The sequence below is a fragment of the Hyperolius riggenbachi genome, chromosome 10 (genome assembly GCF_040937935.1).
Source record: "Hyperolius riggenbachi isolate aHypRig1 chromosome 10, aHypRig1.pri, whole genome shotgun sequence".
Lineage (NCBI taxonomy): Eukaryota > Metazoa > Chordata > Amphibia > Anura > Hyperoliidae > Hyperolius > Hyperolius riggenbachi.
In genome coordinates, this window is record NC_090655.1 from 206,282,171 (window position 1) to 206,300,564 (window position 18,394).

The following is an 18,394-nucleotide window of genomic DNA, read 5'->3' on the forward strand; positions in this document are numbered from 1 at the left end:
CCGGCAGATTCTGGTCACTGCAGTGGATGACTCTCCGTTGCAGAGTAGTCAACCTCTTTTCCAAACCCCCTTGTTGTCGTGTTGTTTGGGGGCGTTGCATGAAGAGAAATTACAGTTCCTGGTCCTGCCAATGGTAAACTCTACTGTTGTTCTTGGTATGCCCTGGTTACAACTCCACTCTACGCAGATTGACTGGGCTTCAGGACAGCTACTGAAATGGTCAGCCCATTGTCATCGGCATTGTTTGGGGAGAGTTGCTGTTGGTGCTACCAAGATACAGGTCGGAGGAGTGGCAGTGCAGTGTGCAGATTTTTCTGACGGGTTCTGTCCCTCACGGTCACCTGTTACGCATATACCAGGTAGTAAAAATTCCAAAGCAGACACTCTATCTAGGGGTTTTGAGCCTAAGACCATTCTACCTCAGAAAAAACAGGCAGATGAGAGACGGTCTGTAAAGTGGAAGTTTTCCCCAGGGGACATGGTATGGGTATCCACTCGGCACTTGGCCTTGAAGCAACCATCACCCAAACTGGGACCTAGATTCATAGGACCATTTCCAGTGACCAGAAAGATCAATAATGTCACTTATGCGATTGATCTCCCAGCCAGTATGAGAGGTGTGAGATCATTCCATGTGTCTCTGTTGAAGCCGGCAGTGCATGTGGATTCCTCTTCCCCCCCCCCCCCCCCCCTGTGATCGTTGATAACAAACCTGAATATGAGATTGAAAAGATTCTGGACTCTCGCTTAATGCAAAATTCCGTGCAGTATCTGGTCCTCTGGAAAGGTTATGGTGTGGAGGAAATAACTTGGGTGCCGGATTGTCGCATGCGTGCGGAAGTATTAAAGAAAGAATTTCATGACTCACATCCTGGGAAGCCGGGTGGGGAGTGTCCGGAGTCCACTCCTCGGGGGGGGGTACTGTAATGAATAGCGGAGATGCCGCGGCGCGGTCTGGCGGCGGGGCGGCTGTCTCCGCGTTCAGACCGGCGGTTTCCGCATAGCAACATGTGTCTCGTTTGTCTGGACCTTCTAGTGCACACAGATGGAGAGCTACGCGTGCGCGTGCCAGGCGACAGGACATTTATACCAGCAGAAGGGGAATCAGCTGATCAGGCCGATCAGCTGATCCCAGTTGGACTCTGGATTGGCTGAGTGGCTCGGGCGGAGCTGCACAGCACTGCAAGTATATATAGATCTTGCTTGTCAGTTGCTGGTTGTCTGCCGTTGCGAATACTTACGTGTGGGCACTCAGACCTCAGTCAGATCCTACAGTGTGTTAGAACCAGGTGGACCTGGGAATTCACACTTAGCCAGATTACGCTATTGTTATATGCTGTGTTATATCTTATACCAGTTCCAGGGTGTTGAGACCAAGGACCTCACACCCAAGCTCAGGATTACTGTGTCATTACTGTGTTATACTTTAGACCAGTTCCGGGGTGTTGAGACCAAGGACCTCACACCCGAGCTTAAGATACTGTGTTATTCTTTAGACTAGTTCCTGGGTGTCGAGACCAAGGACCTCACACCCCAGACTAGGATTGTGATTTATATCTGTTATGACCATTTGCTCGGGTGTTGCCGACCTGGCCTGCCCGACCCTTCTGGCTGTCACTCATCCCTCGAGTGTTCAGTCTGTCTGTACTACCCGTGACACTATTCCACCAAGTGTCAGTTAGCTGCAAGGACCTCTTGCTCATCAGAGAGTCCTTCCTGCAGTGCAGCCAGTGGCCTCTATCCCATTGGAGTCCCCTGGCTGCAGTACAGTCTGATTTCCAGTTTACCAGGGAATCACTGGCTGCCAGATTATCTCTATCTCCTCTCTCAAGGACCCCTCAGGTGGTTCCTGGCCGAGCTGCCCGTATCTCCCACCTCACGGGAGATAGCCTACAGTTACACCAAACACTTACACTTCATTAGGTGTCCAGAGGTTAGCCATACTTGTATTATTGGTGATTCTGCAGATCATCCATAATCAAGTATACATCTGTATTATTGATGATTCTGCAGATCATCAATAATCAGATTCTCTCTGTGTGCTGACACCAATCGTTACAAACATCAAGTGATTTACAGTGCCCATTGGAGGAAATGTCTTTTAAAGTAATACTTCTACTGCGGAGGTTGGGTAAAAGGGAAGTGGTGTTGCCCAGAAGAAATTGTGGGTTGGTGAGTAAAGGTGTGAGAGGGCCAGGGATTGATGATAAATTCTTAGATTTAGCAAGGGACAGAAAGTTTTTCAGGGATGCAATCATCAAGGGGTGGGTGAGGTTATCAACTAGAGTTCTGGTGGGGTTTGACCAGGGAAGAGCTCTCAGGTCAAGGTTTGAGAAGGCCTGTTCCACTTGTATCCATCTTTTGGCAAGAGTAGGTAAACACCAGTCTAAGATCCTACTTAGAGATGCTGACTGATGGTATGCTTTAAGGTTTGGGAGGGCGATACCTCCTTTGGACTTTGGCAGGTTAAGATTGGTAGATTTTATTCTGGGATGTTTGTGGCCCCAGAGAAAGTTTGAAAGGTGGGATTGGATGCTGGCAAAAAAAGAGTTGGGGATCACGATAGGCACGGTTTGAGAAATATACAGGAATCTAGGTAGCAAATTCATCTTGATGGTGGCTAGCCTGCCGAACCATGAGAGGTGAGGTTTAAGTGACCAGGTTTTTATATCTTTAGTGAAGTTAGAGATTAGGGGCAGAAAGTTTAGCTGGTATAGTAAGTTTTGGTTTGCAGGGAGGCTGACACCTAGGTATTTAAAGGAATACTATTAAAGTATCTCAATTTCTGGAAGCAGCATTAATCAATATGGCAATATGAGTCAGAACGAACACAGCATATGCTTCTGCTGTGCAGTGTGTCTTTTTATAATATACCTTGCAGACAGCGTCCCCTGAACAAACTGACGGCGACGGGTTATTGGGGCAGACCATTATGCTAGAGGTGATGCCTCTTGCCGAGTGCAGCTGTGGACTATACTGTTTTATGCTCCCCAACATCAGTGCAAGTTATCCAGCATGTTACTATGAGGAGGGAGAGACAACAGCTCTCCCTCCCTCTCACTCCAAGTCTGCCCGGCCAATAACACCATGCTTACTTGTCCCCTTCTGCTTGCGTGTGAAGAGAATCGTCAGAAGTTTCCCTTCACACTAGTGAAGCCCGGTTCATGAGGGATTGGCTCATTTGAGCCGGTTCTTTCCTGTGAGTCGAGTGATCCGACTCATCACACTGAACCGAATCAGTTCAGTGAATGAGAAAGACACTGAACCGAATCAGTCCAGTGGATGAGAAAGGAAAGGGGCATCCCTGCTTGGTCCCGTTAGCAAGATCAAAAGGATCTGAGAGCAGGCCATTAACCTTTATTCGGGCAGAGGGGTTTAAGTATAAGAGCATGATCCAATCTAACATTTGTTGACCCAGATGCATATGTTGTAACGTAGCCTGCACAAAGTCCCACGCCACTCTATCGAAATCCTTCTCGGCATCCGTGGACAAGAAACATCCCACCACGGAACGCCGAGAAAGCCAGGACTGGATACCAACCGCCCTCATCGTCCCATCTCTCGCCTCTCTTCCTGGTAGGAAGCCAACTTGGTCCGGAAGGATTCTAGCCTCTAAAATCGGGACTAGTCTCATCGCTAAAATGTTAGCAAAAATTTTAATATCAAGATTTAGCAAAGAGATGGGACGGTAGCTGGAGCAGTTCTGTGGGTCCTTGTCAGGTTTATGTATGACTGTGACATGTGCCTCTAGTAGTTGTCTAGATGGAGTGGAACTTTTGGAAATATAATTAAATGCTTTAAGGAAATGGGGGACCAATTGGTCTGAGAAAGTTTTGTAATGTGCTGAAAAACCATCAGGCCCCGGTGTTTTATTTGGTTTGGTATCTTTGACCGCCTTAGAGAACTCCTCCCCGGTCAAGGGGCAATTAATAAAGGAGCGTTCCTCACTAGTAAGTTTGATTAGTCCATATTGTAAGAGAAAATCGTCAATTGCTTTCTTTCTGTTTTTTTGTGAGGGGTTTGTGGTGGAGGGGGAGGGGAGGTTGTATAGGTTGTTATAAAAAAAAGTCTAAATTGTTCCGCAATTTCCTCAGAGGCAACCTTTTTCTCACTTTTCTGAGAAAGAATGCATTTTACTGAAGTTTTTGCCCTTTGTTCTCTGCGGGCTTTTGCTAAGAAAGAGCCTGCTTTATTGGCATGTTCATAAAACACTTTTTTTTGCAATAGGAGTTTACGTTTTGCCTGCAGAGCTAGCTTAGAAAGGAGCTGATTGCATATTTCAGTAAGTTTGTTTAAATTGTCTTGCATTGGCTTGAGTTTATGCTGGGTTTCCAGAAGTTTTATCTGAGAATATAGATTGTTCAGTTGGGCTTGGCGGTCTCTTTTGGCCTTGGCTCCCAGTTTTATGAACTGTCCCCTAATGTAGGTCTTGTGGGCTTCCCACACGGTGAGGTCTGGGGTCTCTGGATTGGAGTTTATTTGGAAAAATAGAGATAACTCTTCTCTTATTGTGTCTATGTTGGACTCATTGGACAGAAGAAAGGGGTTTAGTTTCCATGAAAACTGTTTGTTGTTCTGAAGGGGCACTTTAATAGAGCAGGAAATAGGAGAATGGTCTGCGAGGATTTTAATTCCTATTGTGGCTTCTGTTAATAGGGAGATGTCACTCTGCTGAAGGAAGAAATAATCTATCCTGGCATGTTTTTTGTGGAGGCCAGAGTAAAAAGTATAGTCTTTGTCAGACGGATGGAGGAGACGCCAGGTATCAACCAGGGAGAGTCTGTCGAGGGAGATCTTAATCTTCTTGAGGGCTTTAAAAGTTAATGAATAAGCACCTGTAGAGGAATCCAGCAGGGGGTGAAGGGGGACATTGATGTCACCTCCAAGTATCAGGATGCCTTTTTGTACCAGCAATATTTCATCTATTACTTTTGACATGAATTGGACCTGCTTGGAATTTGGGGCATATACATTTGCTAAAGTAACATCAAGATCTTCTATCGTACCTTGAAGAATAAGGTAACGACCTTCAGGGTCGGATTTCTGTGAACAGCACTTAAAATCGATCGATTTGTGGATGACTATAGGGACTCCTTTAGTCTTATCAATAGGAGAGGTAGCATAGTAATGGCCTGGGTAATGTTTGTCTTTTAGTCTGGGTACAGCATTTGCTTTAAAGTGAGTCTCTTGAAAGAAGTCAAAGTGGGCTTTTTCTTTATGCAAATAGTCCAGAAACATTGATCATTTTTCGGGTACGTTTAAACCGTTAGCATTGGAGGAGATAAATTTCCAAGACTGTGAGGGGGTATTTGGATGGGGAGCCATAATGCTCAAGAGTGCTGTGAGCAGAGATCCGACAGTAACAAAATATGTTGGATGATTGGTCACTAGCATTTAGTTGGAAAGAAGAATAAGCTTAAAGGGGGAGCGAAAAGAAAGGCACAAATCACAGAAATGAGATTCTACAGGGTAGAGAAGAAAAGGAAAAAAGGGAGAGAAACCGCTTAAGAGATAATAATACAATCACACGTGAGAGAGCCTCCTGTTAAAAGGAGGATGACACTAGATTAAAAGTGATGAGGTCAGAGGGAATAAAGCCCTCTGCGGTGGGGAAAAATGGTCGTCACCTGAAATGGAAATTGGACAGAGCAGATAAAGAAAAAACAGTGACTATTAACTGTAACACAGCATGAAGTGGACCCGGTTACGTCAATATGAAAAAAAACATTAATAAACAGTCCCAAACACCTGTAGGGAAAAAAGGGTTAGTAGTAATAATGAGGAACAATAATTAGGGTCATAACATTGCAAGAGTAGCAGAGATACGTTTGGTATACTACTGTCAGTATATATTTAAGGCAGATCATTTCTTAATAACGGCTTAAAGTAGCAGATAAATGAAAGGCCTTTGCCAACCAGGGTTAATCTTCATCACCCGAGGGTCTCAGGGGGGTAGATTGAGAGTCTGCAAAGTGCAATTTCCTGCTCTTGGGGGTCGAGTATTTCTTGGTACTGGGTCTTACAGGGGTGTTAAGCTTGGAAGAAGCGGGAAACGGGGTTTTCAAATTTATTGAGCCCAAATCTGAAATCTGAGTTTTGTAATCAGCGTACCATAAAGGAAGTTCAGGAGTATCAATGCCTAGGGCGACACAAAAGTCAGAGAGGCCATCCGAAGAGCGCAGTGTGTAAACGCGGCCTTTGTCAATGACTGCCAGAGCGAAAGGGAACTTCCATCTGTATTTTAGACCTTTTTCTGAAAGTTGATGTAGTAAGGGTTTGAGGGGCCTTCTATTAGCCAGGGTAATGGGTGAAAGGTCCTGAAAGATCGCAATGGTGTTGTCATTAAAGGTGATTTCTGATTGCTCTCTGGAAGCACGCAGGATCGCTTCTTTAGTTGCAAAAGACTGGAGACAGCAGATAATGTCTCTTGGGGGGTCCCCCTCATTGCCCTGGGGACGAAGGGCACGGTGTGCGCGTACAAATTCAATGGGGTTATCTTTAGGTTTGTCCAGGAGCTTATTAAAAATAGCTGACAGTGAGTCTGCAATCACATCATGGCCTATAGCCTCAGGGACTCCTCTCACACGGAGGTTACAGGGGCGGCCTCTATTATCGAGGTCTTCAAGGTGACGCTCGTGTTCTATTAGCTTGTTGTTATGGGTGTATGACACTTTTGCCAGGGTTTTAATCTGGAGTAGGATGTGTGAACACCGCTACAACCCACAGAACCCTAAAGCTGTGCACGACCAGGTCAGCAGGCCCACAGGAATTCAGGAAAAAAACGGAAGGTCCGCACCAGTCCAGGGTTCCAAACTTTATTAGGACATGTACATCAGTAAAACACGGATACAAGCATCAGTTAGCTGACATGTTTCGAGTTTTAATCTGGGTGTCACGCTTGTAGTCAGCTTTCTCCATGGTGGTAATGCGCGCGGCTATGTCTGCCATGTCATCGTGGACCTCGGCGATTGCTGCTCTCAGGGTAGCTTTAATATCATCCAAAAAGGATTTAAGATCGGCGAGGGAAAGGCTGTTACCCCGCTTTGCGGGCCTACCGTACTCCTGGTCTGAGGACTCTGAGTGCAACACAGCCGGAGAGGCTGCGCGAGTCAGCGCCATCTTGGAGGCCTCCGTTGCTTTCCTTGAGGAATGTGATCTAAAGAGTTCAGGGACAGTCTTTCCGAGGTGAGAGTCAGAGTCAATGGGTGTTCCTCTTAGTTGTCATTGCAGGTGTGGGCTAACAGGGAACGTAGCTGTAGAAGTCCGGGTCTGGAGCTGTTCTAGCATGTGTCCATTCCGCTCAGGTGCCAAGCCACGCCCCTCATTTTTGCTCAAATTTCATCCATGATCTAAAGAAATAAAAACACGGCATAAAGTGAAAAGCTAAAACCATCAGACTATTTTTTTCAAGGGACTGGTAGAGTTAAAACCCAAGCTTTTAATTGATAAACTTGCCTTGTAATACCTTGGTCACCCCCACCGGCGTAACCACCGGGGATGCGACCCCCTCAGCCGCAGGGGGGTCCGGGGCCGCTTCGGGGCCCGCCAGCCATGTGCGCGGGGGGGGGGGGGGGGGCGCGCTGCCGCCCACCCGATTCTAGGACCCCCAGCCAGGTGGGGAACTGGCCGCAGCGTCTAATAGACACCGGGCCAGTTCATTCCCCGCAGCCGCAGTCTGTCTCCCGGGAGCCAGAGCAGGGCTACGGCAAGATGGCTGCCGAAGCCCTGCTCTGGAGACTATTTGTTGTTGTTTTTTGTTTTTTACAGCCAGGTGCTGCCCACTGTACTATTTTCTGTTGACTGGTGCCCACATTGCGATTTTCTGGTGCCTGCTGCCCACTTTGCGATTTTCTGCTGACTGCTGCCCACATTGCGATTTTCTGGTGTCTGCTGCCCACATTGCGATTTTATGGTGCCTGCTGCCCACATTGCGATTTTCTGATGCCTGCTGCCCACATTGCGATTTTCTGATGCCTGCTGCCCACATTGCGATTTTCTGATGCCTGCTGCCCACATTGCGATTTTTCTGGCGACTGCTGCCCACATTGCGATTTTTCTGGTGACTGCTGCCCACTGTACGATTTTCTGGTGACTGCTGCCCACTGTACGATTTTCTGGTGACTGCTGCCCACATTGCGATTTTTTTGGTGACTGCTTCCCACTGTACGATTTTCTTGTGAACGCTGCCCACATTGCGATTTTCTGGTGCTTGCTGCCCACTGTACGATTTTCTGGTGAACGCTGCCCACTGTACGATTTTCTGGTGAACGCCGCCCACTGTACGATTTTCTGGTGAACGCTGCCCACTGTACGATTTTCTGGTGAACGCTGCCCACTGTACGATTTTCTGGTGAACACAGCCCTCATTGCGATTTTTTGATGACTGCTGCCCACTGTACAATTTTCTGGTGAACGCTGCCCACATTGCGATTTTCTGGTGACTGCTGCCCACTGTAAAGAATAGCGGAGATGCCGCTGCATGGGCAAGCGGCATGGCGGCCATCTCCGTGTTCCAGCCTGCGGCTTCTGCCGCGCAGCTACATGCTGCTGGTTCGCCTGGTCCTTCTAGTGCACACAGATTAAGAGCTGCGCGTGCGCCAGGGCGACAGGACCTTTATGCAAGTTAAAGGGGAGTCAGCTGATCAAGCCGGTCAGCTGACTCTGGTTATGCTCCGGATTGGCTGAGTGCCTAGGGCGGCGCTGTGGAGCGCTCTGGGTATTTATAGGACTTGCCTGTCAGTTGCGAGTTGTCTGCTGTTGCGAATGCTTACGTGTGAGCGCTCAGACCCTAGTCAGATCTTACAGTGTGTTAGAACCAGCCGGAGCTGGGAGTTCACACTTAGTCAGATTCCGTTGATAGCTTTAAGTACTATTGTATTGTGAGACTTGTGTACCATTCTTTAGTCTAGTTCCCAGGTGTTGAAACCAAGGACTTCACACCTAGACTAGGATATTGCTATATTGCTACTGTTTATCTGTTATGATCTCTCACCTTCCTGACTACTCTCTTGCTTACTGATTCGGTACTTATGCCTATCTGACAACTGTTGCCGACACTGCCTGTACCTTGACACCGAATCAGTCTTCCGCCTCTGTACGTTATCTGTCCATACGTTGCTGACCTTGCTTGACTGACCTTTCTGTCCTCACTAGTGGGTCTTGCCACTAGTGAGGGAATTCTTAAGGGCTGTCACCTAACCCTTAGGTGATCAGTCTTGCTGCACTGTCTGTGACACTTGCTCCTCAGGTGTCTGTTAGCCGCAAGCAGAGTCTTTTGATCACCTGCTCCTCAGGAGATCATCTTGCAGCACAGTCAGTGGTCCCTGCTCCTCAGGGGTCCACTGGCTGCAGTAGTCTGATTCCCTGATCCTCAGGGAATCCTTGGCTGTAGTATAGTCATAAACACTCATTCCACCAGTGACCACCCTTGCAGCACAGTCAGTGGTCCCTGCTCCTCAGGTGTCTACTAGCTGCAGTACAATCTGTTCAATGCTCCTCAGGGAATTCTTGGCTGCAGTACAGTCTGAATTCCCTTCTCCTCAGGGGATCCTGGGCTATAGCTTAGTCTTGATCACCTGCTCTTCAGGTGATTATCTTCTCAAACATCGTCAGTGGTCCCTGCTTCTTAGGTGTCCACTGGCTGCAGTGCAGTCTGAATCCCCTGCCCCTCAGGGGATCCTTGGCTGCAGTATTGTCTGTATCTCCCGCTCCTCGGGAGATAACTTCTCCAATTACTGTTGCACCAAACACAATACCACATTGGGTGTCCTGTGTCTAGCTATACTAGTATTATTGGCGATACTGCAGATCACCAATAATCAGATAAATCTGTGTTGCTGACACCAATCGTTACACCCACTTTACGATTATTTTATGGTAAAATGCTGCCCACTTTATGATTTTATGGTGAAATGCTGCCCACTTTACGATTATTTTATGGTGAAATGCTGCCCACTTTGCGATTATTTTATGGTGAAATGCTACCCACTTTACGATTATTTTATGGTGAAATGCTGCCCACTTTACGATTAATTTCTGGTGAAATGCTGCCCACTTTACAATACATTTCTGGTGCATTACGATTATTTTATGGTGAAACGCTGCCACATTACAATTATTTTATAGTGAAACGCTGCCCCATTACAATTATTTGGTACCTATGGGGGGGGGGGGGGGCATCCAAATTTTCGCAGGGGGGCCCAGTGATTTCTAGTTACGCCCCTGGTCACCCCAAAACCTTTGGAGGCAGAGCCTTCTGCCATACTTCCCCTATACTTTGGAACTCCCTGCCACACCCAATCAGGAGAGCTCCATCCCTGGAAGCATTTATGTCCAAACTGAAATCCCATCTCTTTAGTCTGGCATTTATGAACATCTGACTATTTCCTCTGTAACACAGTCCAGCCTACAACCTTGTATTGATCTGAGACATAGCTTTGCGCTTTGAGTCCTATGGGAGAAAAGTGCTTTGCTAATGGTATTGTATTGTATTGTATATTGTATCACTAGTTCATTTTATTGAAACTTATAAAATTAGTATACAGATCTCTGAACTCGGTATATATTACAGTGTACCATATAAAAATGTAATTTTACTGAGTTTTAAAATCATTTATTCTTTGAATTTTTAAAAATGTATTTTCTCAGAAACTACAAGGTGTTTAAAAACATTTTTTGATCTGTTCCCAAAAAAGCAAATTTTTCATTTCCTGTAATTATGAAATTACTGAACATACCGTATATACTCGCAAGCAAGCCGAATTTTTGACCCCCCAAAAGTGGGCTAAAAGTTGGGGGGTCGGCTTGCTTGCGAGTCATGGGTGGGTTGGTGGATAGGTGCTGTCCCTCCCCGCTCCCCCCGCGGCCACCGCTGCTATTACCTTAGGCGGCGCCGCTGTCTCTATCCCCGTCCTCCTCCGGTAACTCATTCACAGCAGCGCGCCCCCCGCTGCTGTGATGATGCAGGAAACCATAGAGAGCGGTTCCCATAGTAACGGCATCGCGCTACAGGAAGCCGCTCTCTATGGTTTCCTCGTCATCACAGCAGCGAGAGGCGCGCTGCTGTGAATGAGTTACTACCGGAGGAGGACGGGGATAGAGGAAGCGGCGCCGCCTAAGGTAATAGCAGCAGCGGCGGCGGCGGCCGCGGGGGGAGCGGGGAGGGACAGCACCTACCCACCCACCCATACTGGGGCACTATGCTAGCTATATGGGGCACTATGCTAGCTATATGGGGCACTATGCTAGCTATATGGGGCACTATACTAGCTATAATGGGGCACTATACTAGCTATAATGGGGCACTATACTAGCTATAATGGGGCACTATACTAGCTATACTGGGGGCACTATACTAGCTATACTGGGGGCACTATACTAGCTATACTGGGGCACTATACTAGCTATACTGGGGGCACTATACTAGCTATACTGGGGGCACTATACTAGCTATAATGGGGCACTATACTAGCTATAATGGGGCACTATACTGAGCACTATACTAGCTAAACTGGGGCACTTCACTAGCTATACTGAGCACTATACTAGCTATACTGAGCACTATACTAGCTATACTGGGGCATTTTACTAGCTATACTGAGCACTACCTACCTATACTGAGCACTATACTAGCTAAACTGGGGCACTTCACTAGCTATAATGAGCACTATACTAGCTATACTGAGCACTATACTAGCTATAATGAGCACTATACTAGCTATACTGAGCACTATACTAGCTATACTGAGCACTATACTAGCTATACTGAGCACTATACTAGCTATACTGAGCACTATACTAGCTATACTGAGCACTATACTAGCTATACTGGGGCATTTTACTTGCTATACTGAGCACTACCTACCTATACTGGGCACTATACTAGCTATACTGGGACATACTGGGGGGATCACGCGGCCAGCGTTTCCTACCCCCGGCTTACATGAGGGTCAATCATTTTTTCCTGTTTTTTTGGGTAAAAGTGGGGGGGTCGGCTTACATGCGGGTCGGCTTGCTTGCGAGTATATACGGTAATTACGGTTACAAAATTAATTTAGAATTTGCTAGTACTTTTGCATTAAAATTTTGCATCGTAATTGCAAATTGTCATGCGAAATTATAATTATGTGAAATTCGAACTCAACACCACTGAACAAAGCTTTCCTTGAGTAAGGCAAAGGAGTCTAAAATTTGAATTATTAAAAGAATACTTACAGGCTGATAGTATTCCATGTGCCATCCTCCTCCATTGTAATAGGACTGTTGATTGCCATAGCCGTTATAATAATAATTATTGCTAGCGTTATAATAATAATTATTGCCGCCGCTATATGATGAATCGCTGTATGAGTTATAGTCTACCATTGGAAAATCAAAAGCATTTAAGATGATGGCCACTGTGGTGAAAATGGTGCTGATGATGTTCAGTGATAGAGACCCCCTCACCTGTAATGTAGGAAGGAAAAAGCCTTAGTCAAACCAAAAGTGAATGTATTAAATCAGCTTCAATATTATTTAGCTTGTCAAGTAATAATTCTGTAAATGCTCAACACTAATGTGTGTTTTCTTATATTCAGTAGCAGTAGGGTATTGTACCGTGTTAGCCATCAGTAAAAGCAAGAAGTTTTAAATCAGGATGATACCATTTATTGGCTAACTAAAAATGAATAATTTATTCATTTTTAGTTAGCCAATAAATGGTATCATCCTGATTTAAAACTTCTTTCTTATATTCAATAAGTGTTTTTGTGATGATGATGAATTAGCTTTTACCTGTGAGAGAACGCGGAAAAGCCGCCGCGTGTGCTGACAGCAAGGCGGCTGATTACGCGTCCAATACGGCGGTTTGCACGCGGAAGCATGCGTCTGGTAACATGGCAGAACGCGGAAAAGCCGCCGCATGTATTGACAGCAAGGCGGCTGGTTCCGCGTCCAGCGCGGCGGTTTGCACGCAGCAGCGTGTGTCTGGTGTGGCTGGGTCTGTTAGTTCACACAGGCTTAGGAATACGCGCGCGCACGCTGAGGGGCAGAACTTTTATGGTGGGCAAGGGGGGGGATCAGCTGACCAAGCCGGTCAGCTGACCCCAGAGCTGGTAACTATTGGTTGATCACTTAGGGGTGGCGCCAGAGAGCACTACTCCATATATAGTTACTGCTGGCCAGTCACAAGTTTTCTGCCGTTGCGAACACTATGTGGAAGCACTCAGACCTAGTCAGATCCAACAGTGTGTTTGAACCAGGAGGACCTGGGAATTCACACTGAGCCAGATTACTCGTATTATCATTCTGTTATTCATCAGATTAGTTCCAGGGTGTAGAGACCACGGACCTCACACCCAGACTAGGGAACTTGTGTTATCATTCTGTTATACATCAGACTAGTTCCAGGGTGTAGAGACCACGGACCTAACACCCAGACTAGGGAACTTTACATCAGACTAGTTCCAGGGTGTAGAGACCACGGACCTCACACCCAGACTAGGAAACTTGTGTTATCATTCTGTTATACATCAGACCAGTTCCAGGGTGTTGAGACCACGGACCTCACACCCACACTAGGCATTGTTTGATATCTGTTATGATTTTGCTTTCCCGACTACTCCTCTGATATCTGATTCGGTACCTTGCACATCTGATACTCTGTTGCCAAACCCTGCTTGCCTTGGATACCGAATCAGCTTCCTGTCTTTGTACTTTGTCTGTCCGTGTGTTGCCAACCTGGCTTGCCCGACCTCGAGAGCTATCTCTCTCCTTTAGAGATAGTCTCCAGATCTGTCAGTGACGTCCACCTTCAGGTGTCACTCACTCTCTAGTCCTTCCTACCTCCAGCCTGACTCCACCCCTTGGAGAGTCTCAGGCTGCTGGAAGGTTCCTGTATTCTCTAAAGCAGTATTGCCTATACTGCCCAAGATCACCTGCTCATCAGGTGTGTTTCTCAGAGTATTACTGTTACATCAAACCCTCTTATATACATAGGTGTCCAGAGGTTAGTAATATATCTGTATTATTGGGGATTCTGCAGATCATCAATAATCAGGTATATATCTGTATTCTTGGTGATACTGCAGATCACCAATAATCAGATTCTCTCTGCGTGCTGACATCGATCATTACATTACCCTACTGCTTCCTCTCCCAGGACCTATATTTTCCTCTTAGAGTCACATGTTCAGAGAACCCAGCTAGGCTGATTCTTCTCTGTGTTTACAAGTCTGTATATAAACCTAGGTCATTTCTAGTAGCCTAGCCATGGATCAGGGGTGTAACAATAGGGGTTTGCAAGGGATGCAGCCGTGGAGGGGGGCAGGGCCATTTTGGGGGGCAGGAGCCAGGAGGGGACGCAGCTCATGAAGGGGGAGCGATGCCCACAAACAGCATCAGGGAGGGGGGGCACTGGGCCACTCCCCCCCCTCACCTTGGGCTCCCCCATCAGCGCTTCCTTCTCTGGCATTAACTAGCAACAGCAGTGTAAAGGGAACGCGGACTTACTACCGCATTCCACGCTGGAAGTTCTTCACTGTATCAGCGCCCGATGATGCTACTTCCTGATAAACAGGAAGTAGCATCATTGGGCACTGTTACAGAGAAGAACCTCCGGCGTGGAGCATAGAAGTAAGTCCGCGTTCCCTTTACAGTGCCGCTGCTGTTGCTAGTTAATGCCAGAGATGGAAGCGCTGATGGGGGAGCCCAAGATTAGGGAGAGGGGGAGTGGCCCCCTCTCCGCCGCTGTATGTGGGCATCACTCCACCTTCATGTGCTGCGTCCCCTCCTGGCTATACTGTGGGCACCCATGCCTAGCTACACTGAGGGCACCTATACCTAGCTATACTGGGGGAAAATATGCCTAGCTATACTGAGGGCACCTATACCTAGATATACTGGGGGCATCCATGCCTGGTTATACTCGGGGCACCCAAGCCTGGCTAGAAGCTATACTGTGAGTACTCATGCCTGGCTGTATTGTGGGCACCCATGCCTAGCTGTACTGAGGGCACCTATACCTAACTATACTGAGGGTACTACCCATGCCTGGCTTTACTGGAGACACACATGCCTGGCTAAACTGTGGGCACCTATACCTGGCTATACTGAGGGCACCTATACCTAGCTATACTGAGGGCACGTATACCTGGCTATACTAGGGGTGGGCACCTATAACTGGCTATACTGGGGGCGGGCACCTATACCTGGGCTGGGGGTAGGGGGGGCCCATCCAAAGTTTCGCAGGGGGGCCCAGTGATTTCTAGTGTTCGGTTTTAACGTAACTTTATTCTTTCAAGGTCTCCCAATCTGACCCCCTTAGACTTATCTTTGGGGTCATCTGAAGGCAATTGTCTATGCTGTGAAGACACGAGATGTGCAGCACCTAAAACTACGGATACTGGAAACCTCTGCTAGCATTTCTCCTGCGGTGTTGCTATCAGTGTGTGAAGAGTGGGAGAAGAGGGTTGCATTGACAATCCAACACAATAGGCAGCACATTGAACACATTTTATAAATGGTCAGAAACTTGTAAATAACTGATGAAATAATAAAGATATGTTAAAACCAAGCATGCCATTGTTTTTCTTGTGAAATTCCCAATAAGTTTGATGTGTCACATGACCCTCTTCCTATTGAAAAAACAAAAGTTGGATTCAAAATGGCCGACTTCAAAATGGCCACCATGGTCACCACCCATCTGGAAAAGGTTTCCCCCCTCACATATACTAATGTACCACAAACAGGAAGTTAATATCCCCAACCATTCCCATTTTATTAGGGTGTATCCATATAAATGGCCCACCCTGTACAGTAATAATCTGGGGAAAAGATAATAAAACACCCACTGTTATGCATCAGCACCCCATAAACAATGTACTGTATTTAGAAGGCGCCAACCTAACCACTTGCCGACCGCCCACTGCACAGGGACGGCCGGAGAGTGGATGCCGCAAGGACCGCCGCATGCACAGAGGCGGCGGTCCTTGTACGGGCGGCGCGATCGCGTCATTCATGACGCGATCGGCCGCCGGCGACTGGCACCGCCCCCTCGCGCTGTAACCCGCCGGCCGTTCGGAAGCGCCGGCGGGTTACTAGCACCCGGATCGCCGCATACAAAGTGTATAATACACTTTGTAATGTATACAGTGGGCCTGATTCACAAAGCGGTGCTAACAGTTAGCACGCTGGTGAAAAGCCCTTTATCATGCCTAAACTCAGTTTAGGCATGATAAGTTTAGGTGTGATAAGTTTAGGCATGATAAGTTTAGGTGTGATAAGTTTAGGCATGATAAGTTTAAGCGCCAACTGCGTTAGCACCACAGTGCACAGCTGATCAAAAGTTTTACGCTAGCAAAGTCTGGTGCACTTCGTATAAAGTTTAATGCCGCTGCTTTGCGTGCGGGACTTTGCAAGCGATCTAAACTTATCGGGCTCGATTCACCAAGCGGTGCAAAGTGTTAGCACCGTGGTGAAAAGGCCCTTATCACGCCTAAAGTCACTTTAGGCATGATAAGAAGAAACTCGCGCGAAGTTGCCGCGCGTACGCGCGTAAGTGCGCGCGCAACACCCGACGCTTCGCGTGAAGCTCCCATTAAGCCCTATGGGACTTTGCGCGCGCTCTCACGCGCTTACGCGCGGTAACTTCGCGCGAAGAGCAGGAAAAATCGGTGATAACTCAGTGGTGAAAAGGTCATCACGCCTAAAGTCTTTTAGGCGTGATAACTGGGTTATCACCGCTTTGTGAATCGAGCCCATCATACCTAAACTTATCACACCTAAACTTATCACACCTAAACTGGCTTTTCACCAGCGTGGTGCAATGGTTATCATGCCTAAAGTCTCTAACTGGGTTAGCACCGCTTTGTGAATCGAGCCCAAAGTGTATTATACAGGCTGCCTCCTGCCCTGGTGGTCCCAGTGTCCGAGGGACCACCAGGGCAGGCTGCAGCCACCCTAGTCTGCACCCAAGCACACTGATTCCCCCCCCCTGCCCCCTGATCGCCCACAGCACCCCTCAGACCCCCCCCCCCCCCTGCCCACACCCCAGACCCCTGTTTGCACCCAATCACCCCCCTAATCACCCATCAATCACTCCCTGTCACTATCTGTCAACGCTATTTTTTTTATGCCCTAAACTGCCCCCTGCTCCCTCCTGATCACCCCCCCCCCCTCATATTCTCCCCAGACCCCCCCCCCCCCCCCTGTGTACTGTATGCATCTATCCCCCTGATCACCTGTCAATTACCTGTCAATCACCTGTCAATCACCCATCAATCACCCCCTGTCACTGCCACCCATCAATCAGCCCCTAACCTGCCCCTTGCGGGCAATTTGATCACCCACCCACACCAATAGATTGCCCGCAGATCCGACGTCAGATCACCTCCCAAGTGCAGTGTTTACATCTGTTCTCTACCCTAAACACCCACTAATTACCCATCAATCACCCCCTATCACCACCTGTCACTGTTACCCATCAGATCAGACCCTAATCTGCCCCTTGCAGGCACCCAATCACCCGCCTACACGCTCAGATTGCCCTCAGACCCCCCCCCCCCCTTATCAATTCGCCAGTGCATTATTTACATCTGTTCATCCCTGTAATAACCCACTGATCACCTGTCAATCACCCATCAATCACCCCCTGTCACTGCCACCCATCAATCACCCCCTGTCACTGCCACCCATCAATCACCCCCTAACCTGCCCGTTGCGGGCAATCTGATCACCCACACCAATAGATCGCCCGCAGATCCGACGTCCGATCACCTCCCAAGTGCATTGTTTACATCTGTTCTCTACCCTAAACACCCACTAATTACCCATCAATCACCCCCTGTCACTGCTACCCATCAGATTAGACCCCTATCTGCCCCTAGGGCACTCAATCACCCGCCCACACCCTCAGAACGCCCTCAGACCCCAGCCCTGATCACCTCGCCAGTGCATTGCTTGCATCTATTCCCCCCTCTAATCACACCTTGAGACACCCATCAATCACCTCCTGTCACCCCCTAGCACACCTACCCATCAGATCAGGCCCTAATTTGCTCCGTGTGGGCTCCTAATCACTCGACCAAACCCTCAGATCCCCCTCAGACCCCCTTCCGATCACCTCCCCAGTGCATTGATTGCATCTATTTTCCCCTCTAACCACCCCCTGAGACACCCATCAATCACCTCCTGTCAATCCCCTAGCACTCCTATCCATCAGATCAGGCCCAATACAACCTGTCATCTAAAAAGCCACCCTGCTTATGACTGGTTCCACAAAATTTGCCCCCTCATAGACCACCTGTCATCAAAATTTGCAGATGCTTATACCCTGGACAGTCATTTTGAGACATTTGGTTTCCAGACTACTCACGGTTTTGGGCCCGTAAAATGCCAGGGCGGTATAGGAACCCCACAA

At 47.8% G+C, this 18,394-nt stretch overlaps 1 protein-coding gene across 4 annotated transcripts in view; it reads right to left on the reverse strand.

The window, feature by feature from the left end:
• Positions 1 to 18,394, reverse strand: part of LOC137536231 (membrane-spanning 4-domains subfamily A member 4D-like) — a 131,931-nt gene that overhangs the window by 46,480 nt on the left and 67,057 nt on the right. For 3 of the 4 annotated variants that reach the window (XM_068258354.1, XM_068258353.1, XM_068258355.1), the window contains exon 5: positions 12,214 to 12,444. The exons of the other annotated variant lie outside the window; for it this stretch is intronic. In XM_068258354.1, coding sequence (XP_068114455.1) covers positions 12,214 to 12,444 — 231 coding nt within the window. The remainder of the gene's footprint in view (positions 1 to 12,213; positions 12,445 to 18,394) is intronic. 4 annotated transcript variants of the gene reach the window in all.